The sequence below is a fragment of the Lutra lutra genome, chromosome X (genome assembly GCF_902655055.1).
Source record: "Lutra lutra chromosome X, mLutLut1.2, whole genome shotgun sequence".
In the NCBI taxonomy this organism is placed as follows: domain Eukaryota; kingdom Metazoa; phylum Chordata; class Mammalia; order Carnivora; family Mustelidae; genus Lutra; species Lutra lutra.
The window spans coordinates 2,206,279-2,232,069 of record NC_062296.1 but is presented as its reverse complement, the minus strand read 5'-3'; the positions used below and the strand labels follow the sequence as shown (position 1 = coordinate 2,232,069).

Genomic DNA, 25,791 nt, shown 5'->3' with positions numbered 1-25,791 from the left:
AGATGTGGAGGTCCTTTACAAAGTTGTTGTTTTTGATGTAAATTTCAAAACAAGTTAATCGGGGGAGGTACTATCTTTGACATTTTGGAGGGCACCTAAACGTTATGAAATGACAAACCCACTGAAGAGTTCGTGCAGACCAGACCAGGTGACAAGCAAAAAGGGGCTATCCTCGGCAGGGCAAAGATCGGTAGTTCAACAACTATTTTCCGGTTCCAAATTTTCAGGGACATTCTGACTCTTTATGGCTGCCACGAGGAGGGGAATCTGAATTTGTAGGAAGCTGCCACAAGGGGTTTGGGTAATTAGTAAAGATAATGTAAGGTAAGTGCTGTGGAGGGTCCTGTACCTACCTAAGCATTCCATCCTTCACCCTTTCATCCTTGCTAACAGAACCTTGACCCCATCGCATAGAGAGGTGAGCACATGGCCCAGTCCAGCTCCTGGTGATGGCACCAGTGGCATTCCTCGGAAAGCTTCTTGAACTGGAAAGACGCAGCTGGTTCCCCGCTTTGATCTTTCCCCTTTCTCTTGCCAGCAATACGGATACAACGTCTGTGTCTTTGGAGACAAAAGCCACAGCTAAGCATAGAGCGACAAGAAGGAAAAAAAGATCCTGGCTCCGTGAGCTGTGGTACCAGCCCTGAATGACGTATTCCTACTGTGTGTCACCAGGAATAAAGGTATTTGTCCGAGCCCCTATTCAAAATGCAGTAAGATGCAATTCATAATGATAGAGCCGTGCATAACTGGAATTTATTTTTACCCAACTCGTATCAGGTGTGGTGGACTGTTACTGTAACAGTTAAGCCCAAACACGTTTAATGACTCAAAACTACTTCGTTTATTTCTCCTGTAACATTTCTGGGAAAGTGAGTATGTCCTCCTGGTGGGCATTATCCGTGCACGTCTACAGGGACCCGGGCTGTCAGAAAGTCTGCCACGTCCAACACGTGGCTTCCACGTTTGCCCTGGAGGTGGCCCGCTTTGCAGTTTGCTCAAAGGGGAAAAGAGCAGAGAGGTGCACCAGGTACAAGGTTTCTACGAGTTAGGTCTGGCAGTGGCACACATCATTTCCCCTGACATCCCGTTGCCTGGCTCTCATTCACACAGTCACATCTAGCAGCAAGGAAAGCTGGGAAAGGATGTCTAATTGGGGGCCCAGGACTGCAAGATTTTACAGGAGTGCAAGGATTTTAGGTGGAGAGGAGTGCAAGGACTTAGGTGGTGAGCTGGAAGACCCTGCAACCTGTGCCTTTCTAAAATTAATCTAAAACTTGACTACATTGGGTTTTCTTAAAGGAAAACTCACAAAAATGCTCAAAGCCTGAACTGAAAGTCCAGCATGAAATTAAACAAGGCCATCCCACTTTATGGACTGTGAGGCAGTGAGCTAATCTCTTGACTTCTCTAAGCCTCGCTGACTTTCTTACTATCCTAAAGGCACAACAATAGTATTTGTCTCATAATATTTTGGGTGAAATTAAGGGAAGTAATGCATAAAAACACTCATGGGCACTCAATAATATAAGGCAAGCACTCAAATATTAGTAACAGTATAATGACATTAATGTTCATAATTAATTCTATTTAATTGCGAGTATGTTATAATAATTATTATGTGGCCATTATAATGGCCACTTCTTTTAGCCACTGGTACACAGTTTCCTGAATATCAAACACTGAATGCAAACTTGTGCCTGCCATATATTTGAAAGCATAAAAAACAAATATTTTCATCATCAGGATTACATATAACATTTCATTAACAAACGTGGATTCGGGACGGGAAACGTACCGTCCAAGTATACGAATTATTTAGGGTATGTCAAATGTCTCCAGGGCATTCTTATCCTTTAAGGCAGTATTTCTCCCACAGAAGTCAGAGAGGACGACAGATGTTTGAATAAAAGCAAAAAAACTGCGTGCAGTTCTGGTTGACCCCTCTCTTCTTTTTTTCCTTCCACTCCCCCTGTTCTCCTTTGGCCTCCATAACTGCATACTCTCCTGCTATCCCCTTTCATTCTGGCAACTTCTTATTACCATTGCTAGGTCCTTCTTTTCTTTTCTTTTTTTTTGAAGATTTTATTTGTTTGTTTGTTTGTTGTTTTATTTTTATGTATTTTATTTGATTGATTGATTAGTTTATTTATTTATTTGTCAGAGAGAGAGAGGTTCACAAGCAGGCAGAGAGGCAGGCAGAGGGAGAGGGAGAAGCAGGCTCCCCGCTGAGCAAGGAGCCTGACAGGGGACTCCATCCCAGGACCCCAAGATCATGACCTGAGCCGAAGGCAGACCCTTCACCGACCGAGCCACCCAGGCATCCCTCTAGCTCCTTCTTTTCAAATGAGCCCTCACGTGATGGCGTTCCTCAGGACTTGGTTTTACATGGTTCTTTTCTCAATTTATACCCTTTCCCTAAATGCTTCCGTGTATGTCCATGGTTTCAATGGCCATTTACGTCCGAGTTTCTCAAAGAGTGGTGCATGGGATCGCCTGTATCAGAATCACGGAAAAGAGAGGGTTAAAGTCCAGATTCCTTGGATCTGTCCAAGGCCTGCCCAATCAACTGTGTGAGCGGGCACTGGGAATCTGCATTTTAAATAAATTCTCCAGGTTGCTCTCAACCCCACTAAATTTGGAACCACTGTATTTGTCAAGGAGGACCTGACTGTCATTAACAACGGCAGCTCAACATCTCCATCTGGTGGCTTCCTAACACCACTGTCTTTGTTTTGCAAATGTAGTCCATGGATGTTAGAAAACTATTAAAAAACCTGAAAAACCCATACATACATACATATAATAAAAATAGTATATCAAAATTTAAAAAAAAAAACCCTGAAAACAGGAAAGAAATAGGAACAGAGGACATTAGTGGAGTATCTGCTCCATGAATAACCAAGATTGAGTTGTAACATCTTTTGACTTTTTCCAACACCAAACTTGAACTTGTCTGTACTAAACTTTTAAGGGGAATTCAAACGGATGCATCTCAGTTGTCATCCGACTACACAAAAACACAGGTATTGGATGACTCCTATCTGTAGACCATTGCACCATGCATGTTTTGATTTCTTACAGGAGGATTTCATGAATTTTCAAGGTGTCTCTCCAGAGGTTAGCTAACAAAAAAACATTCCACTTTCCAAAAACAATTTAATACAATTCTACTGTTAAGTCTTTCTTCTAACTAATAAAGCAATAAATACTCATGGTAGAATAATTTTCACAAAATATAAAACTTACGGAGAAAATGGAATTCATACTTCATTCTGCTACTGAGACATACTATACAGTTTGAAATTGGGGGATACTCTCTGCTTCTTTCCTTCTCCCTTCCTCTCTCTCCCACTCTTCCCCCTATATTATTTTCCTTTAACATTTCACTTTTTTGTTCCTGCCTTAATTTGCTACTAGCCCTGGGTTGTTTGGTTTTGTGTGTGTGTGTTTTTTTCCTTCCTGGTTTTAGTCACTCGTTTTACTTCTTTCATCTAAGATTTAGAAGCAAAGCTTCAATATTTCATTCCGTCCAATCCCACTTTCATACTGACTACTTCAAGTTAGCGGGCTAATGCTTAGCCAGTGAAATATGTTTTGTTTCTAATTCCCTTCCTTGTGCTGTTCAACATTTCACTGGCTCTTGTAAGCTCACCAATGTGTTGGGTGAGAGGTGACTGATGATGACCCTCCAGCCGGGGGAGGGGAGGGGTAGGGATCGTCTCTTCAACAAGTGCCTCTGGGACAATGGTATATCCACACACAAATGAATGAAGTTGGACACTATAGTCACACCATACACAGAACGCCTAAATATAAGAGCTAAAATTATAAAACTCTCAGAATAAAACGTCATAGTAAACCTTCATGACCTTGGATCTCTTAAATACTAGACCAAATGCAACAAAGAAAAAAATAGGTAAGTTGGCCTTCATCAAAATGAAAGTATTTTTGCATTAGAAGACACTATTGAGGGGCACCTGGGTGTCTCAGTCAGTTAGGCGTCTGCCTTCGGCTCAGGTCTTGATCCTGGGGTCCTGGGATGGAGCCCCGCATCGGGCTCCCTGCTCAGCGGGGAGCCTGCATCTCCCTCTCCCACTCCCCTGCTTCTGTTCCCTCTCTCGCTGTCTCTCTCTCTGTCAAATAAATAATAAAACAGAAGTCTTTTTTTTTTTTTAAAGACAATGTTGAGAGAGAGAGAGAGAGAAAAGGTATCCTACAAGATGGGAGAAAACACTGGCAAATCATAGGTCTAGGGAGAGTCTAGTAACCAGATTATATAAAGAACTCTTACAACTCCAACCAAATGACAAAGCAAACGATAAAAATGGGAAAGGGATCTGAAAACATATTTCTCCAAGAAAGATATACAAATGGCTACCATGATAGTATGCTCAATATGATTAGTCATTAGGAATTGCAAATCAAAACCCAACAATAGGTATTAACACCCATTAGGATGTCTAACATTAGGGGGAAAATAACAAACTGCTCTTGAGAATGTGGGGAAGTTGGAAGACTTATACACTGCTGGTGGGAATTTAAAATGGTACAGCCACCGTTAGAAACAGTTTGGGGAGGGGCGCCTGGGTGGCTCAGATGGTTAAGCATCTGCCTTCGGCTCAGGTCTTGATCTTGGGGTCCTGGGATCGAGCCCCGTGGTGGGCTCCCTGCTCGGCGGGGAGCCTGCTTCTCCCTCTCTCTCTCATTCTCTCTCTCTCTCTCTCTCTCTGCATCTCCCCCTGCTTGTGCTCGTGCTCTCTCTCTTTCTGTCAGATAAATGAAAACTTTTTAAAAAATTATGTTAATCACCCTGAAGTACATCATTAGTTTTCGATGTAGTGTTCCATGATTCACTGTTTGCATAAAACACCCCGTGCTCCATGCAATCCGTGCCCACCTTAATACTCATCGCCAGGCTCACCCATCCCCCAACCCCCCTGCCCTCTAAAACCCTCAGCTTCCCAGAGCCCACAGTCTCCCGTGCTTCGTCCCCCACTCCGATTTCTCCCCCTACATTTTCCCCTTCCTTCTCTTAACGTCCTCCATGCTATTCCTCATGCTCCACAAGTAAGTGAAACCATGTGATAATTGACTTTCCCTGCTTGACTTAGTTCACGCAGCATAATCTCCTCCAGTCCCACCCATGCTGATGCAAAGTTGGGCATCCATCCTTTCTGATGGCTGCGTAATATTCCACTGTGTGTGTGGACCCCCCCCCCCCATCTTCTTTATCCATTCGTCTGTTGAAGGGCAAATTGGCTCCTTCCACAGTCTGGCTATTGTGGACATTGCTGCTATGAACAAAATCTTTATTTTTACTTTTATTTTTTGCTGTAGTTTTTATTTACTTACTTTTTATTATGTTATGTTAGTCATCATACAGTGCACCATTAGTTTTTGATGTAGTGTTCCAAGATTCAAAATCTTCAAAACAAAATAAAAAGAAATAAAAACAGTTGGGTGGTTCCCCAAAAGCTTAAACATACGATTAGCATATGGTGCAGCAGAGATATCCCCACACCCCCCAGTTTAAAACAGGCATTCAAAAAAGACATGAACACGTATGTTCATAGTAGCACTATTCAAAACAGCCCAAAGTGGAAGCAACCCAGTTTTCTATCAACAGGTGACCGGATAAACATAAGGTGGACTAGCCATACAACAGAATGTTATGCAGACACAAAAGGGAATGTTGCAATGTAGATGAACTTTAAAAATGATTATTCTGTGTATAATAAGCTACACACAAAAGGTTACATATTGTGTGATTCCATTGATATGAAATATTCAGAATAAGCCGGCCCATAAAGACAGAACGTAGATTTCTGGTTGCCAGGGGTTGGGGGCCGGTGGGAGTGAGGAGTGACTGGGTATAAGATGGGTGTAAGATTTCCTTTAGAACTTATGAAAATGTTCTGTTAAGAAGAAAGAGGTGACGGTTTCACAACACTGCAAATTTACTTCATGCCACTGAATGGTATGCTTTAAAATGTTATGTGAATCTCAATGCAGTAAAGAAATATTTTAATTAAACATAGTGTTTCTTTGACCACTGTAATAAAATGTTGAAGTGTTTTGGGAAAAAAAAAAAAAAAAAAAAAAAAACAAGACAAAACAAAACCTAAGCAGTCCCATTTTAATGTATTCACTTAAAAATAATACTAAGCCCATGATTGCTTACACGTAAATATGCTTTAGGAAAGAAAATCACATTTTTGAAAACAAACAGAAGTATTAAAAGTATGGCATCGTTTTACATCTTTGCAAATCTATTTAATACCTCCCTGAATAGGAAGGACCTGGATTTTCTTACCTGCCTCTTCACTTCACCTCTTGCAATCTGTTGTTTCAATGGAAAGGCAACCAAGCCGTCCAGAGTCACTGATACTGCGTAGGGAGAAGAAGGCCTCCCTGGTCCTCCAGAGGGTTCTCAGGGACCACCCCCAAGGCCTCCCAGAATGACCACCGGGCACTGCCGAAGTCTGCCGTTCCTTCATGAAGTTTAATCAGCCCTTTGAGAGCAGAGACACTATTAGCTGATTTGAGAAAAATGGAGCCTAGGGAACAGGGACGTTAGGGCGCAATGTGAAGGTCACACAGGCGAGGAGACGCAGACCTGAGACTCAAACCTGCATCGGTCTTTCAGAAAGCATGTCTGATTTGAAAAGATCGACCATGGATGCACCCAACTATTTTCCCTCCCCAAAACCTACACAGGCTACATGGAGGGTGGGGGGAGGGGGGTCTCGGTATCTCTCTCCCTCTCCTCTACACTAAGAACCTGGGGAAAGCCTTCATTCAGTTGGCACACAGTTATGTAAAAGTCCAGCTTTGGGGCGCCTGGGTGGCTCAGTGGATTAAAGCCTCTGTCTTCAGCTCGGGTCATGATCCCAGGGTCCTGGGATCAAGCCCCGCATCGGGCTCTCTGCTCGGTGGGGAGCCTGCTTCCCCCTCTCTCTCTGCCTGCTTCTCTGCCTACTTGTGATCTCTGTCTGTCAAATAAATAGGTAAAATCCTAAAAAAAAATAAAAATAAAAAAAAAATAAAAAAAAAATAATAAAAGTCCAGCTTGCACGTCTCTCTTGGATCGCATATAGAATGGGAGGGCTTTGTCTGGCCCCAGAATCTGGGGTCTAGGGCTGTGCTGGGTCTGTCTGGAATCATCATCTCATGAGGGGCTGATGTGGGGCATCACTTGCCAAATCAGCATTCAGTGACCTCATGTCAGTGGCTTGAAGTCGGCCATAATGGGAGTATTTACATCACGGAAATGGGAAAACCCTGGAAACTGGAATTGCACTCTCCCCTCCCAAGGGCCCGTCTCCAGCACATCACTGCCCAGGACTGGCCACAGAAGAATTGCCTGGAGCTCATTACCAGGAGGAAGAGCTGCATCACAGGGCAGCTCTGTCCCCTAATGTAAATGTCTATGGGAGAGGAAGTGGGTGCTGTGTGCCCTGATGATAGGAGCCCTGTCTCTGAGCATAGTATTCATTGTCAGCATGGTTGCAGCAGTCCAGGCTGAGCACAGATCCCAGATGTGAGAGGTTCATCTCTGTCTCCCTATCGTCCTAGATCAAGGACATTTGGGGGAGTTGTCTCTCTTCTCAGGAATCACTGGTGTCCTGAAAACCCTGTCAATACATATACTTTTCCAACTGTAGACTCGGGGTCATTTGGTCCTGAGTTTCTAGTTTGCCTTCCACTGACAGACATCCAGGTCCTTCATCCTCACACGATTTCTCCTCTTGGGTCATTTTAAATTGACTGAGAGTCCTTGGATCCCACCTACACAAACACTCCTGGCCTCATGTGTCCTGGCAGGTTGAAAGGAGGCCCTTAACAGGGCCTGGATCCCAAGTGGGGTGTGTGTGTGTGTGTGTGTCTGTGTGTGTGCGCGTGCGTGTGTGTGTGTGTGTGAAGGGAAAACCGAAGCTGTTATCTTTCTACTTTATTTCCTCCATAATCCACTTTCCAAGAACTCCCCTGCCCTCAATACCTTTTCTGAGAACATAGGGTATTGTCTCTAATATTTCATTCATTCATGCACTCACTCACTCATTCATTCATTCATTGGGTTGGTCAGGGTGTAACTGACTGAGAGTGAGATCAGTGCTCTGCATCTGAGGATGTGTTAGTACTTCCTCGTTTCCATAGAAAGCTAACATCAGGGAGAACGTTTTGATGACATTCTGGTTTCCATGACAACTGGGGTAGGCCATTCTTTCCTGGAGGCAGAAACATTTAACAAGGATATTTACAGACTGGAGAGATGGAGTAACTGTAGAAACATCAAGACTAGTCGGTGTCTGCTATCAATGTGAGTCGTGTGTGTGCGTGCGTGCGTGTGCGTGTGTGTGTTTGTATGTGTTGCCAGCGTGTGGTCTTTAGTTGGACATTAAGAGCTCTAATCCCTCCTGTTTTATGAGAGAGGATGTCAGCTCCTCTTGTGGGGGGGCTAAGGTGATTGAATAACCTGTCACACCCCAGTCCCATTTTGCTATCCTGAGGTGACACCATTGCACGAGGGCATTGTTACCTGAGTTCTTGAAAACAGAGATCCCCAAATATTTCTCATTGTGTACCTCTGCTTAACAATTGTCCCATGAACCTTTAAGGACATAAGTTTACTCATTTACACCTACTTACAGTAAAGTTACTATGTGTACGATATGAGAGAGAACATCAGGAGTCAGCAAACGAGGGAGATGGGTAGGATTGGAAAAATCTAATGTTACTTTGCATAACCTCGGGGATAATACTGTGCTCACCCCGAGTAGCTGACACACACACAAACTGAGAAACATCCCTAAAAGACAAAGTCTGAGCCCAAGCTCTGAGGTCTCCTCCTCAGAGGTCATGGCTTCTCAGAACCATCATAACGTCCCTTGGTTTCTCCAGAACTACAAGTGCCTACACTTCCTATCATGGCACTCTTGTCTCACTGTTCCTTTTTGTCTTTTTTTTTTTTTTCTTTTTTGGTCTCCAAATAATTCTGTCAAGCTCTCTCTAATTAAAATAATAAGAGAAGGGGCGCCTGGGTGGCTCAGTGGGTTGGGCCGCTGCCTTTGGCTCAGGTCATGATCCCAGGTCCTGGGTTCGAGCCCCACATCGGGCTTTCTGCTCAGCAGGGAGCCTGCTTCCCTCCTCTCTCTCTGCCTGCCTCTCTGCTTACTTGTGATCTCTGTCTGTCAAATAAATAAATAAAATCTTTAAAAAAAATAATAAGAGAATATCGCCTATTAGTCATGTTGTTTTTCCCTCTTTGCTCTTAAGGCAGTTCTTTTCCCTTTGGTTTCTAGAAGTTTTACCATGATGAGCCTAGCCCTGTTTGTGTGTGTTTTTTTCGTGTGTGTGTGTGTGCGCGCGCGGTGCGCGCGTGCACACGTGACGGGGGGAGTGGGAAGGGAGAAAATGTATTATGTTCGCAGGTTGGCACATCAGTATACCACCCGATAGTTTTTCTTTGTTTTGGAACACTGTTGGCTATTGTTCCTTCATACATTCAGCAACACTTCTCTCTTCTTGGGCTGCAATACAATATCTCTTATGTGGTTATATATATATACATTTTAATAATGAATATTTCCTTTGATCAATATAAAATATACCTCAAAGGCATTTCAAGTCTATTCTCACTGTTTTCTCTGCAGTGGTATGGTATCATTTTCCTTGCCTCCTTTTTTGTTCACTTACATCCAGTATTTCATTTTGGATCTCCTTAGAATCTTTGTAAAGTAAGGTTTTGGTGCCTTTGTATACATAAATTTGTCCTCCCTGTAATATCTTGAAACATTTGAAAAACGATGATATATACCCTCACTCACCACACACTCCCATCCTTTTTCTTCTTCTCTTTTCGGTGAAACAATGCCATGACATTTCTGTTTACCATTCTAGACTTTTCTCTTGCATTTACATGTCTTCTGTATCCTAAGATGAAGTATATATTGTTGCTCTCCTGTGAATGTGTGCTTTACATAAAGGGTATTATTGGTACTTAATTGGCCTCTAGTTAGACGTTTGTTTGCTTTTTTTTGGTTTTTGGTTTTTGGTATGTGGGGTTTTGTTTTGTTTTGTTTTTGGTCTGAATTTTTTTTCCTGAGTCAGTACGTGAAGGTCTGCATCCATCAGTCTTTGTGTTGGAGACATAACACACCCTTGTTGGCCTAGATTATAGGTTTGTTAGTCTTTCCCCATGGGTAGCAAGCACCTGGCACATATCCAATGTTGTCGTGACAAGCTACAGTGCAATGACTTCTCTTGTGAACGAGGGCACCTTTTTCTTCTTGCGCACGACACAGGGAAATCGGTACGTTCTGAAATACGCACCTTGTCCACTCACCTGGATATTAGTAGCTATGGAGGTCTCACCTGCAGGAAAGAGGAGGCTGTCCTTGATTTTGTCCAACCCTAATGCCGCGCGTGATTTCATTAGTGTTATGGATGGTGGCGGAGGTCTCCCTGTGGCCGGTAATAGGGTCTGGAGGGGTAACAGAGCATCTTTGGAAGAAAGTTGGCCTACTTGATGGGAGAAACCACCTGAGTCTGCGAAAGGCATGGGAGGGAAGCCACTCTAGTCTTAAAGCAAGGCCCTGGGGGAAACCTTGACTTTTGTATAGTTCTTTGCTCAAGCACTCCTGCTTCTCCTTCTCTGAGTAGATGGCTCTTGGTGGTGTGTGCCTGCAGGCGTAGCTGCTGCGGTTCCTCCTTCCTTAAGGAAAAATTGGGAGGCAGATCTTGGCAATTTGAAGGTGTATGTGTATTTAGTGTTGTAACTGATCATTTGTAGGTAAGAAGCAAGCCTAACTGTTTCACTTCTTTGAGAAAACTGAGGCCAGGTCATGATTTTCCAGCCTGTAATATTTGCCATTTAAGTGTTTGTACAAAAGTAGCCCAGATTTCCAAGCAGGCATGACCTCTATGAATTTATGAAACTAGTGAACAACATAAGGGAAAGGTTTAAAGATATCAAATCCCATTCCGTTATTCTACAAATGGAACTCAAACCCGATGAATGCTTAAAAACTTTCACATGTGGGGCGCCTGGGTGGCACAGTGGGTTAAGCCTCTGCCTTCGGCCCAGCTCATGATCTCAGGGTCCTGGGATCAAGCCCCACATCAGGCTCTCTGCTCGGCAGGGAGCATGCTTCCCACCACCCACCCCCCTTCTGCCTCTCTGCCTACTTGTGATCTCTGTCAAATAAGTAAATAAAAATCTTTAAAAAAAAAAATCTGAGGGTTTTGAAAGGGCGGGGGGGGGGTGCCGGAGGTTGGGGGAGCCAGGTGGTGGGTACTACGGAGGGCACGTATTGCATGGAGCACTGGGTGTGGTGCATAAACAATGAATTCTGTTACACTGAAAAGAAATTAAAAAAAAAAACAAAACAAAACAACTTTCACATGTGAAAGTTCATGCTGAATTCATCTGGCACTGGAAAGGTGCAAAAATAGGCAAGAACGTATTTTCTTTTATAACTGAAATTACACAAGATGTGCCTTTATAATAAAAGGGGCAACTGCCAGCTTTTTTTTTATGGATATACATGTTTGGGGGACAGTTTAAAATCACAAAACCTAGCTCCCTGTTCAGTGGGGAGTCTGCTTCTCCCTCTGTCTCTTCCCCTCCCCTGCCCCGACTTGTGCGTGCACACGCTCTCTCTCTCTCTCTCTCTCAAATAAATAAATAAATAATATATATATATTTTTTTTTTTTAAAAAAGGAAAGAAACTCCAAGGGGTGCCTGGGTGGCTCAGCCGGCTGAGCATCCCACTCTTCATTTTGGCTCAGGTCGTGATATCAGAGTCGTGAGACTGAGCCCTGCGTCGGGCTCCACACTAGGCATGGAGCCTCCTTGAGATTCTCTCTCTCCCTCTCCTGATGCCCCTCCCCCGCTCCCTCTAACAACAACAACCACCAAAGTCCGGTAAATAAGTAGTCATTGTAGGGAAGGAATGAGTGGGTGTTGGGGTAAAGGTGAGAGAAGGCCTGCCTCTGGGGAGTGGGTGGTATGGGAATTATATCGAGGAAAGTGCCCTTATTTTGAGACAAGACCTTCAGAGGATTGTTTTCTTCTTTCTTTGGAAGTGATTATACAGCCCTTACTGGGGAAGGAGTTGAAGAATAAAGCTTCCAAAATAGTTCTTCCAGAACTCATGGCTGTTGATTGGAAAAAATAAATACCCATTGCCATCAAGTTCTCTTCATTCCTTAACCAAAGAGCAAATGGAATAGAACACAAGTTTACCAGGACTTAAATGCCGTAGCTGGTCCATCTGAGGGTTCTATTTCTTGATGGTCTGGAATTGACTGTGAAGTTATAGATTGTGGAGGAGCTGTTTGTACCATTTCCCTTCCAGGTTCTTTTTTAAATATTTCATTTATTTATTTGAGAAAGAGAGAGAGAGAGAGAGCCAGACAGACAGACAGACAGAGAGGAGAGAGAAAGAGCGAGTGGGCAAGTGGGGGTGGGGAGGGAGGGGAAGGGGCAGAGAGAGAGGGAAAAGCGGACTCCCCGCTGAGCAGGGAGCCCAGATGCAGGACTCAGTCCCAGGACCCTGAGATCATGACCCAAGCCAAAGGCAGAGACTTAACTGACTGAGCCACCCAGGCGTCCCTCCCCTTCTGTTTTATTCTGTTTATTTTTACTGGGCAGGCATGTTTGATATGGTTGTAAACTAAAATTCTGGACACATTTTCATATCCAAGCCCTCTGAGGATTGGGGGGTTACTTTAAAGGTTACTTTAGTGTCATTCAAAGGTTCTGTGTCTTTTTTTCTTTTCAGCTTTCCAGAGATTTTTTTAAATCATTTTTTAAAATTTATTTTCAGCATAACAGTATTCATTGTTTTTGTACCACACCCAGTGCTCCATGCAATCCGTGCCCTCTCTAATACCCACCACCTGGTTTCCCCAACCTCCCACCTCCTGCCCCTTCAAACCCCTCAGATTGTTTTTCAGAGTCCATAGTCTCTCATGGTTCACCTCCCCTTCCAATTTCCCCCAACTCCCTTCTCCTAACTTCCCATGTCCTCCATGCTATTTGTTATGCTCCACAAATAAGTGAAACCATATGATAATTGACTCTCTCTGCTTGACTTATTTCCCTCAGCATCATCTCTTCCAGTCCTGTCCATGTTGCTACAAAAGTTGGGTATTCATCCTTTCTGATGGAGGCATCATATGCCATAGTGTATATGGACCACATCTTCCTTATCCATTCGTCCGTTGAAGGGCATCTTGGTTCTTTCCACAGTTTGGCAACCGTGGCCATTGCTGCTATGAACATTGGGGTACAGATGGCCCTTCTTTTCACTACATCTGTCTCTTTGGGGTAAATACCCAGTAGTGCGATGGCAGGGTCGTAGGGAAGCTCTGTTTTTAATTTCTTGAGGAATCTCCACACTGTTCTCCAAAGTGGCTGCACCAACTTGCATTCCCACCAACAGTGTAAGAGGGTTCCCCTTTCTCCACATCCCCTCCAACACATGTTGTTTCCTGTCTTGCTAATTTTGGCCATTCTAACTGGGGTAAGGTGATATCTCAATGTGGTTTTAATTTGAATCTCCGTGATGGCTAGTGATGATGAACATTTTTTCATGTGTCTGATAGCCACTTGTATGTCTTCACTGGAGAAGTGTCTGTTCATATCTTCTGCCCATTTTTTGATATGATTATCTGTTTTGTGTGTGTTGAGTTTGAGGAGTTCTTTATAGATCCTGGATATCAATCTTTTGCCTGTACTGTCATTTGCAAATATCTTCTCCCATTCCATGGGTTGCCTCTTTGTTTTGTTGACTGTTTCCTTTGCTGTGCAGAGATTTTTTTTTTTTAATTTATTTTCAGCGTGACAGTATTCCTTGTTTTTGCACCACACCCAGTGCTCCATGTGATCCGTGCCCTCTCCAATACCCACCACCTGGTTCCCCCAACCTCCACCCCCCACCCCTTCAAACCCCTCAGATTGTTTTTCAGAGTCCATGGTCTCTCATGGTTCACCTCCCCTTCCAATTTCCCTCACTCCCTTCTCCTCTCCATCTCCTCTTGTCCTCCATGCTATTTGTTATGCTCCACAAATAAGTGAAACCATATGATAATTGACTCTCTCTGCAAAGGTTCTGTTTTTAATACATTGTTCCTGGTGTGTGAAAGAGGATCAAGATTTACATATCATTGTCTCTATCTGTCTGTCATCTCTCTGTCTATACACCCACCTGTATACATCTTTGGGGGGAAAGAAGAGAGCTGCGCTCCTGTTAGTACGAAAGATAAAAGGGAAATCATTTGCAACATCGTGTACCAACCCTTAATGGAAGTTATTTGGGCAATGGGCCAAAGCATATGGTGAGAAGGCCATGTAGGATTTAATATTTTCCTTTAACACCCTTCCCTTCCGATTGCCTCTCTGAAGGGTGCATTGCTTTGGTCATCGGAGAATTAACTGCCGTTGACATTTTGGTTGTCCGCTGAAAGTTACTCCATTAAAGTGTTTCCTAGTTGAACAGATAGATGTACACAAATGAGAATAGGAGAGGATATTCAAATAGGTGGTATGGTTTTTAAAGCCCTTTTTAATATCTTACAGAAAATATGTATAAACAGAATAAAAAATGACGGGAGTCTCTGGACCCATATAGTTGCAGTTAGCATTCCTCCTAGGTGATCAGATTACTGATGCTTAACATTTTCCCCACTTTATAATTTTAAACAACAGTTTAGATAATTCCATGTGTATTTTCAAAATAAGGAACCGAAAGGAGCTAAAAATAACATCTGCCCCAGAAGCAGAAACATTTGCATGCGTGTGTAGAGCAGAAAGCATGGATTATATGCATCAACATCAGGCATCTTGGGCCTCTAACGTCATTACTCTGAGTGTGTGTGTGTGTGTGTGTGTGTGTGTGTGTGTGTGTGTGTGTTGTGTGCGTGTGTCTTGGGGACGGGTAGCTATCTGGTTGGAGATGAGGTGACTCAGGCACTCCTGTATGAGGGGCTGGCGGGTCCTGCTGCAGGGAGACTGCAGTTGGCTGAGTCACCCGTTTTTCCTTCTCCCTTTTGTTCTGTGTCCTCACATGACACCTGTGTTCTGAGAGCCGGCACACTGAGTTCTCTAAAGCAGAGGACACAATACCCGCGTGATCATACACTCTGGCAAGAAAAGGTTTGTGCGGGCTATCCCCAAAGTAGGTATAGTCAGTCGCCATACATTTCTTGTTATACCTATGAGTATGTGTGAACAAAGTTGTGCATTCATGCATTTATTAGGGAAATAATATTTTGTACTATGAAACATATCATTTGAAACTGATAATGGATGAGCTCAATCTGTGAGTTATAATACCCATTTGAACAGTGTATATACAGAGAAGTAGAACCCATTAACAGGGTATTTCTTGGGGGGCGGGGAGAGGGATTGAGAGAACAACTGCATCTTCGGCCTTACACACATCTAAATGTTTGAAATGTGTTTAAATAAAGTTTTTAAAATGTCAGAGAAACCACATTGTAAAGAGAGTCACAAAAACCATGCAAAAATCAGCATTCACATGAAACAGTGATCAAATGTGCGCTTGAGGGAAGAAAGGTAGTCCTAGGCAATATGTGCAGGCATGTGTATATGGACGCATAGGAAACGTGTGACAGGCCCATATGCCATCATACTGACAGTAAGCATCTATAATGTATGGCCTCCCGTATATATCTCTCCACCCATTTTGTGTTCTCTACAAACCCATTTAATGTTACTTGCGAAACACCAAGACACGCTTACATTATAGACCCCATTTTTGTTACACACACACCACACACACACACACACACACACACACACATACACACACACTGGCTGCTCCTATTAAATCAGTGCTTCCAAGGCAGACAAAAAGACTATCATGAAAGCAGTAGTTCCCACAGTTCTGAAATAGGAGGACTGGCCTAAACTAAGTAGCTTAACGTCGAAATATCTTGGAAACGCAAAAGAAGGAAGCAAATAGACGTGTCCACATTATAAATGAGATTTAACTGATTTTTCTTTTTCTGTTTCAGAATGGCCTGCATTCCAGAGTTGGGGAAGGGAAAGTGATGAACCCATCCCCATTTTGTTGGCTTAATTTCCCATCTGCTTTTCTGATTTTCTAGATTAACATTAGAGGTACATGGTAGGTCCTGGGCATCTACAGTTGATGTCATTCGATCTCTGGAAGGACAGTGCACTTCAGAAGCACAGAACAGAGTCAAGGGTCTGCCGGACAAGCAGTTGGAGTGTGTGAATCAACAGATGCAGCTCACAGAACCTCACCTCCCCCGATCCACGTGGTGTTCTGTAAGACGTTCTTCTTTTACTAAACACTTCATTTGCAATCATTTCATGTTGACATTGGGAGTGTGGTTTATTTGGCTCCTCGCCCTACAGTCACTTTCTTACCCAAAATTGTGCCGGAGGCAGGGGGAACAGCCTTTTCAACCACCACAGAGAAATGAAAATGTACATGGTGCAGCCAATGGCCCATGCCTGCAGCAATCCTGACGAAGGACGGTACCAGTAACCCCCAGGATGACCTTTGTGAGCCTCTGGATTCTAAGCTCAGGCTCCTGAACACGATGTTGTGCTGACATTCAGTGTCTGTAGGCTGGAGATCACCTCCGGCTTCCTTGGGTGCACCGGGCAGCATTAGCACCCACCAGGAAAGGAAAACCAAAGCATTCCCCCAGGATGAGCCCCAGGGAGCACAAAAGGTGCAGGATGTCCAGTAACACAGATGAGATCTGGAAAGTGACACCCACCTCCCCATACAGACGCTCTTTAATACGCAGTAGTAACAAGCAGGGCAAGAAGTTGGGTTTGGACGGTTATAAGACGCCTCTGGTATCTTCTGTATTTTTCCGCCCGATAGCTGCCATGGGTTTACCCCCTGTCGGAGACACACTCTTTCTATTTCTTTGTTTGCGCTCTTATCAATTCTCATTGACCATTGGTCTTCTACTTTCACAGAAGGAATTTGTTTCCTAATACTTTTCTTCTTTTCCTTTCCCACATTCCAGTATTCTCCAGCATAGTCCCTTCAAAACACAAGTTCCCGCGACCTGGGAGGTTCAGGTGAAGAAGCACGGGCCACACAAGCTAGGAACCCTTTGCGGTCCTAAGGCCGAAAGGGTGTGGTGAAGAGCATTGTTTTAGGGAAGACCTGCCGTGCCTGTGGGTGTGATGGCCAGACATCTCGACCTCTATTAATTACCTCTTGAGAGGAATCTCAAATCATAATGGATGCTGAGTATGTCCTATGCAATTGGAAAGGCCACGTTTGGCCAGCAAAGGTTTTGTCCAGAGCTAGGACCTCACCAAGACATAAGAGGAAAGGGGCACTTCTTCTCGAAGTTGAAATACTCTCAGTAGACGAAAAAATTAAAGTGAAAGCCACAGACACAAAGATCCTAAATGAGTCTCAAATTGAATACGTTGCCTCCTTGCTGATAGCTGAGTCGAAGGCCAGTGTCCCACCAGGACAGGAAGTGCCCTACAGAAACGCTCTTGCAGTGGCCCTAGAGATTCTGAATGAGCGAGCGAATTTGGGTCCAGCAAGAGCATCAGATGATCCAGAGACCACAAAGGGGACCACAAAAGCGTCCCAAAGGGGACCACAAAAGCGATCTCGTATAAAGTTCCGGAAGCCCAAAGGGAGCTTACTGAGGCGTCTTAGGAGAAGCAAAAAACTCAAATCGCTGCTGGTATGCTCACAGACTGAGGACGCCCCAGGCGGTGGCCAACCACAGGCACACAGAACCGTCACGCCTATTCCCAGGAAAACACGAGCGGAGCCCTCACAAAGCTCCAGCGCGTACCCAAACTTCCCATCACGTGCAGAAGATGATTATGAGAAAGAGGGCAAGGAAAAGAGGCACACCTTGAGAGTCAGGGCCTTGCATCGCCCCGTCAAGGAGGAGGGTACAGGTGCTAAAGATGGAGGCACCCTTCCATCTCCGCCACCAGGTTTCAACCTCGCTGTACCCAAGGCTCTGAAAGAAGAGGCCCATGACACCTACCCAAAGACCCTGGCCGTCTCCTCCGAATGCTCTGCCCTCTCCGGGAATGTTGAGGACCACGGAGAGGGTCCCCGGAAGCCAGGCTTGGAAGGTGCGGCGGCATCCTCCAGTGCCCCTCCCCCGAGGCTGCGTTATTCACTCCGTCTCGCAAATAAAAAAAGGAAGCTGCAGGTACTAGAGTTTGAGAAAGGGCCGCAAGAACTTCAGCCTTCAGTCCGCTCGAAGGCCGTTAACTCCACCACTGCTATTAGAAAGGATGTCGGCAAGGAAATGGGGCAACCGATAAGCATGGCTTTTCCACAAGAGCCTTGTCCCATTGAAGGAGGAATGATGGTCTGGTTTAAATTTCAGAATCACCCATTTTGGCCAGCAGTGGTAAAGAGTGTCAGCCAAACAGAGCAGACTGCAAGGGTGCTTTTGATTGAGGCAAACATGCCCTGTGACATGAGTGGCATTCAAGTACCTCTTCGAAGATTAAAACATCTGGACTGTAAGGAGAAGGAAAAACTAATGAAGAGAGCCGGGAAAGTGTACGAGCAAAGTGTGAACTGGTGTTTCTCCCTGATTTCCCACTACAGAGAAGGGCTCGGTCGTGGGTCTTTTGCAGGCTCTTTCCTGGACTATTATGCTGCTGATATCAGTTACCCAATTAGGAAAGCCATCAAGGACGGGGACGTGGAGATCGACTTCCCAAAGGTTAATTATGCCGACCTGGAAGATTCTGAGGAGGAGGCCTCCCTGGGTGGGAGGAGGCCCCACAAGAAAATTCTCCCGGACCGGATGAGGGCTGCTCGGGACCGAGCCAACCAGAAGCTCGTGGACTTCATTGTGAAAAGAAAGGGAGCCGATCACCACCTCCTGGACATCGTCAAAGGCAGGAAACAGTCCAGGTGGCTGGCATCATTTCTGAATTCAAGCAGGTACGTGATCTGCATTGAAACATACCTGGAGGATGAAGACCAGTTGGATGTCGTGGTAAGACATTTACAAGAAATCTACAAACAGATAGACAAGAAAATGCTGACTCTGGCAAGAGATGACAAGGTGAGTTTTGTTCTGGAAGTTCTTCTGCCAGAAGCAATCATTTGTTCAATTGCTGCACTTGATGGATTAGGTTACGAGGAGGCAGAACAAAAGTACCTAAAGGGGCCACCGGTGCATTACCGGGAAAAAGAGCTATTTGATAAAAATATTCTAAAGGGAATGAGAAAGACAGCAGCAACAAGGGGCAAAGCTAAATAACTCTTCTTGTGCTCACACTTTAGCAGGGAGACCTCTCACTGCCCTGTCTGTATGAAATGTGTGATCCTTCCATTCTGTACGGCATGTAAATTACATTCTGTAAATTTGCGGCCCTGGGAACATGCTGCACTCCTTTTGGATCCATCTCTAGCACCTGTGGGTAGCACGGCCGTCATCATGTCTGGTTCCCAAATGCTTCACAAACTAATTTGTTAATTAGTTTGTTAACCTGTTAATTTGTTTGTTAGTTTGTAAGCTTAACTAATATGTTAAGTGCTGCAAACAGTTGTACTTCCCGCTACTTGCTTGGACGTGTAATTATCCAGATGTTTTCGTAACGTTGCTTTTGACAGTACTTCATATTTTAATATAGGAGGCACATTCTTTTACTACGTGAAAGACCCCTTGTGTCAGACATCGAGCCACGATCGTTTTTAAAATCTCAGATAGGTGTTTACAGAAACATCACATGGATTTCTCATTCTTTCTGCAAGGCCTCAGTATAAATGATCTGATCGCCTTCTCAAGGTAATTCCTAAATTTGATCTGCCATGCTCATCTGTTTGGAAAAATAGCCCTGAGGGGCGAAGCCAACAGCAGAGCTGTTTTGTTTTCTATATATTGCCACTACCTTCAAATGGTTCTTGGAAAAGCAGTCTGGAATCCAAAGTTCATGGGTCATCTGCCCGCAGTCCACGTGTGGATGAACGAAATCTCAACGTGCAGGAAAGTTTTTGTCAGCCTGTGCAAGATTGCTGACTCGACGCTTCCCTCAGATTCCACTTAGGGAAGTAGCTCTTGTTTGATGGCTAAAGGGTTTCCTAAAACAGGCTCCTGGCTGTCTTCCTAACTGACCGGATGCTTTACACATGGTGGTTTATCCCCATGTGGAAGACAACGAGAGTAATCATACACAAAGCTTAGCTGTTTGAAGCCTAGGTAGTCCAGGCTCACTGCTAGGAGCCCATCTAAGTGGCACACATTGTAGGGAAGCATGCGCTTTGCTCTGGACCTGTGTCCCCTAAAACACAGTCATTGTCTCAAACCAAGCAAGCTTTCTCTTCTGACTTATTCGCTGATGAGCCCTCACAGGTTCCAGCGGTCATAAAGGCAGCCTGGTAAAGTCCCACTAGGCTGCTTGAGCAATATAGATGGACAAGGTTCTGGGAACTCCGAAACGGGCAACAGGAAATCCTCCATGGGGCTAAACATGGCTATTGTCAGAATACAACGAAACATCTCTACAAGATGAATTCTGAAGTCCATGAATTGTTATCCTAACTTGAAACAACATTTTTTGAGGGGGGAGAAAATGTCACAAAAGCTAGTTTACTTTAAAAACTTGGTGTGAAAGAAAACACTGAAGGTTTAACACGAACCTGAGTGCATTTTTATTCTTAGAGGGAATCAACTGTCCCTCGCAGGCCCATGTTATGTATTCACATGGCCACGTGATTTGTGTGTGTGTGTGTGAAATTTGCAAGAGTTCACTGTTTTGATTCACAATAAAACCATTGTATCTTTTACCTTGATCTTCCGCTCCATTGTACTTTAGATTGTACAACTACATAGTTGGTACCTCTAAATATATATCCGTAATGTATGTACATAATATATTATATATTATGTAATGTATGTACATACACATGTACATCGCGCACGCACGATTTTGGAATCTCAGTGATTTAGTCCTCATATTTTAAAGTCCGTAATGAAATTTCTTCTCATTCTCAGTAAATACCCACTTTCATGCTTGTTTTTGTAATTTTAGAAGAGGGCCTACCAAACTGTGTAAGCTTCAGGCCCATCAGAACCTTCCTTGGACTCTGCCTGAGAGACACCAACGACTCCTGAGGCATTCTGCCTGGGCTAATCCACATGACATCCTCATGGTCCTGAAAAGTACTTGGAAACTCATCATCTCCATGCTGTACGTGGACCTCGTACACTGGAACAACACACTTTATTTCTCCTATAAACACCGTGTCTCTCTGAATCAAATATATCACTCAACTTCAGCCTTCTCATATAGCCATATCTGGCTCTACATTCTAATATTTCCTTCACTACCTCATCCATCCACCCACCCATCCATCCCTCCATAGCACTGTGAGTCAGTAGAGCAAGTAAGATGTGGTTTAAGGCTCTGATCTGAGGATGAATTTCAGGTGCCATAGAAAGATGGCAATCTTGGGACCCAGGTGGCAATCTAATTTCCAAGATGATTTGTGATGCTCTGCCTCATGTTCTTAATGAGAAATATTTATCGACATAATGGATTGATGGCCTATATGTGAAACCAGAACTCCTGATTTTCCCATACTTGTGAGATTGCGGGTGTCTGTTTGGGGTGAAGGGAGAGCAGATGGTCCCTCCTGGGGTGTCACTTATGCCTGACGCATTCACTGAAGAGGGCAGACATGCCTAGGACATGCATCTCTTCTCCTCCACTTGAACCAGCATCACATTTGGGGTATGCAGCTGGATTTGGGGGGTTGGTTGTGTAGATGCTGAGATACCTTCCAGCCTGAGCAGTGGTTAAGGTGGCTCTAAGATGGCCCTAAACTGGTTCTCTATCGTGTGTGTGTGTGTGTGTGTGTGTGTGTGTGTGTGTGTGTCTGATGGGCTAGCCCAACCTGTCACCCACCCTAACCTACTGGATTAAGGAGACCTCCACTCCTCCAGTCATAAGGCAGATGGTGGAAGATCCGGCCCTGACCCTAATTGTTGGCTGGCAGAGCCGCATGGAGATGGCATGCACAGGATTTACAGGTCTCCATACTTACGTATGGATCTGACAAAGAAAAAGTGGAACCCCGAGACACACTAAGGTGACAAGCATGAGAACACTGAATACCCAGAATCCCCTGAAACCTCATCTGGGCATTAGCAGCCCCTAACTCTTGCTACTAGAGAAGCTTCCTTGTTCCTGGAGACCCTGCAAAGACCTCATTTAGGGCAGCCACCTAAACAGATGTTGCTTCTCTTATTCAACATTAATCTCTGCTAACTTCCATTACTGTCGGGCTACTAACAAGGGAAGGTAAGACTAGGTAAGAACACAGCACAAGAGAAAAAAGGCAGTTTTGTTCGGATGGGAAATGCCTTGCATTCAGAAGGAACTGTAGGACCTGGCCCATGAGTAGTTGCAGGAAGTGAGAGAATACATGTGCCAATGGATTTTGAGAATGTTGGACCCGCAAGACAGGGAACAGAATATAAGTCAGTATCAGGAGAACTTACTAATGTGGGAGCACAGAGCTGTGACTTGGCGGGCGGGGGGGGGGGGTTGATGTCCTTAAAGGGGCCAACCCAGCAGCCTGACGTGCATATTGTACAAGCGTGGGCAACAACAGTCTATAGTAAATGACATGGAAGTGCTGGAACTTCCTAGGCAGAGAAAATTGAGGAATTGGTGAGAAGGTCCAGGGGAGTAGGTTTTTAGACAGGATTCGTAATGTGAGATCAGACATCCTCCCTCCAGCCGCCGTTTCCTTGGAGGGTGGGGAAATCACTCCTCAAATAAGGAAGGTGTTGGTGAAGCGGCCCTGACATCTTTGAAGAGCTCAGTGCTGACTCTCCTCTGCAAACCATGGTTGGAAGCATGCGATGCTGGCGTGGAACTGGCAATCAATGGAGATGACGGGATTCTGAAAAGGCAGGGTCCCAATGGTGGCACAGAACTACTGGGGCAAGGAGGGCATCACTTCCATACTGGACAGCAAGGCCAGAACCTGTGGACATACAGATAGTATAGATAGTAGGTAGTAATGTTCTAGGGTCTGGATGTATGGACAGCTGGCTGGGGTATTACTTGATTTTCATAAGGAAAAAAAAAAAAAAACAAGAGCTGGCAAGCAGAAAACTGATGCTAGCAACCTCAGCTGCAGTGGAAAATTGTAGTCCCCCACCAAGTGTCCAGGTCTAAGTCAGCCCACGGGCCCAGAGCCCTTTGATTAAGGTGGAGGTCAGAAAAGCCCAGCCAAACCTTTCCCAAAAACCCGTGTCTGTTTACCAAGGTAAATGTGCACTGTGGTAAGGATACCTGCATTTGAAAAATATATATATATATATATTGAATATGAGCAGAGATGCTTATAAAGGGGCTCCTGAAGTCTAGATAATAACGGAGTTATGCTTCATTTTAATCTGACGGGAAATCTATTGGTTCTGTGGATCACCCAGGGTTTTGTTTTGTTTCCTCCAGGGTCTCAGTATATAGTTGGTAATAATATACTTGGTAGGTGGCAGAATCTTCGTATTAGCACAAGTCCCATTATTTGGAAAGGCACACGTGGAAGCCTATGAAGCCGCTATCTCCTTACAATATAAGAAATTAAAGCAGTACTGATTCTATACTAAGAAAGAAGAGTCAATTATTAAAATCAGAAATGAAAGTGGGCTACATTACTATTGGCCTTACAGAGATTAAAAAAAAAAAAAGATGGCAAGTGAATGCTATGAACAATTGCACACCAAAATTCAGAAAAGTTAGACGAAAAGGACCATTTCCTGGAAACAAACAAACAAAATTCACTCATGAGGAAATAGAAATTCTCAATACACCTATAAAAAATTTAAAAAGAGATTGACTCTATTATCAAGAACCTCAGAACAAAGGAAAGCTCAGGACTTGGTGGCTTCACTGGTGAATTCTACCAAGTGCTTAAAGAAGAATCATAAATCCTTTTCAAACTCTTCCCAAAAAATGGAAGAGGGGGAAACTTCTTATCTCATTCTATGCGGCCAACCTTACCGTGATAGCAAAGTGAGACTAAGACAGCACAAGAAAAGTGCAGACCAATACTCCTTACGAATACAAATGCAAAAGCTAAAAGCGATGCTGGCACACCAAACAGTCCATCTGTTAAAATTCTTTTAATCAAGTTTCCTTGATTAAAAGAATTTTAATTAAAAGGATTACACATCATGACAAAGTGGGATTTATCACAGGAATGTAAAGGTGGTTCAACATATGAAAATACGTTGAAATAGCACACCACATTAACAAAATGAGGGGAACAAACCACATGATTACCCCAAAATCATGCAGAAAATGCATGTGACAAAATCCAATACTCTTTCATGATAGAAAGCATTCAGAAAACTAGGATTAGAAGGGAACGTCCTCAACTTAGAGATGGGCATTTATGAAGAACACACAGCTAATATCATACTCCATGACGGGTATTAAGGAGAGCACGTGTTGGGATGAACACCGGGTGTTATATGCAACTAATGAATCGTTGAACAATACAATAAAAACTTACGATATACTGTATTTTGGCTAACTGAATATAATGAAAAAAAAAAAGCAGAGGTTAAAAAAAAATTTGAATGAATGCATCCCCCTAAAACCACAAACAAGTCAAAATGTTCACTCCTGCCATTTCTATTCAACATTGTACTGAACATTCTAGGCAGAGCAACTGGTCAAGGAAAAGAAATAAAAGGCATCAAATGTGGAAAAGAAGAAGTAAAACTATTTGCAGGTGACAGAATCTTACATATTAAAAATATCCTAAGAAATGCATTACAAAAGCGATTAGAGCTAATAAATGAATTCTGCAAAGTTGCAGAATAAAAAATCAGCACACAATATCCAGTTATGTACCCATATGTTGGCAGCGAACATTCTGAAAAGGAAACTAAGAAGTGTGCCCGGGTGGCTCAGTCGGTAAAGCATCTGACTCTTGATCTCAGGGTTCTGAGTTCAAGCCCCACATTGGGCGTGGAGCCTACTTAAAAAAGAAAGAAAGGAAGGAAAGAAAGAAAAGAAGGAAGGAAGGAAGGAAGGGAGGAAGGAAGGAAGGAAGGAAGGAGAAAGAAAACCAAGAAAATAATTCCATTTACCGTAGCACCAAAAAGAATAAAGACCTGGGTGTCATATGTGACTAATGAATCATTGAACACTACATCAAAAGCTAATGATGTACTATATGTTGGCTAACTGAACGTAATAATAATAAATAAACTAAAAAAATTTTTTTAAAGATACTTAGGAATAAATTTAGCCTGCACGCGGAAAGCTATGAAACATTGTTGAAAGAAGTTAAAGAAGACCTAAATAAATGTAAAGACACCTTGCGTTCATGGATTGGAAGAGGTAATGTTGTTAAGATGGCAACACTCTCCAAATTTATCTACAGTTTCAGTGTGATCCCCATCATAATCCCAACGCCCTATTTGTAGAAACAGAAAAAGTAATCCTCAAATTCATATAGAATTGCAAGGGACTCCAACACCAGAGCAAACTTGAGAACAAAGAACAAAGTTAGAGGACTCACACTTTCCAATTTCAAAACCTACTACAAAGCTACAGTAATTAAGATTGTGTGGTATCATCACAAGGCTAGGCACTTAGGCCAGTAGAATAAAACTGAGGGTCCACGAATAAACACATACACATACGGTCACTGATTTTTCAGCAGGGGTGCCAAGACCATCCAGTGGGAAAAGAACAGTCTTTTCAACAAATGGTGCTGGGACAACTGGGTGTCCACATG

General features: G+C 43.7%; 1 protein-coding gene across 2 annotated transcripts; it reads left to right on the top strand.

The window, feature by feature from the left end:
• The first annotated feature begins 574 nt into the window (after positions 1 to 574).
• On the top strand, positions 575 to 20,880 carry LOC125092400 (PWWP domain-containing DNA repair factor 3B-like). 2 transcript variants are annotated; one of them, XM_047716846.1, is made up of 3 exons: positions 575 to 683; positions 16,142 to 16,325; positions 17,045 to 20,880. In XM_047716846.1, exon 3 carries the CDS (start codon positions 17,264 to 17,266, stop codon positions 19,283 to 19,285), a length of 2,022 nt encoding a protein of 673 aa, XP_047572802.1. In that variant the 5' UTR covers positions 575 to 683; positions 16,142 to 16,325; positions 17,045 to 17,263; the 3' UTR covers positions 19,286 to 20,880. The 2 variants fall into 2 exon arrangements, with proteins under 2 accessions (XP_047572802.1, XP_047572801.1); XM_047716845.1 differs by lacking the exon at positions 575 to 683 and adding an exon at positions 8,233 to 8,323.
• The last annotated feature ends 4,911 nt before the right edge of the window (positions 20,881 to 25,791 follow it).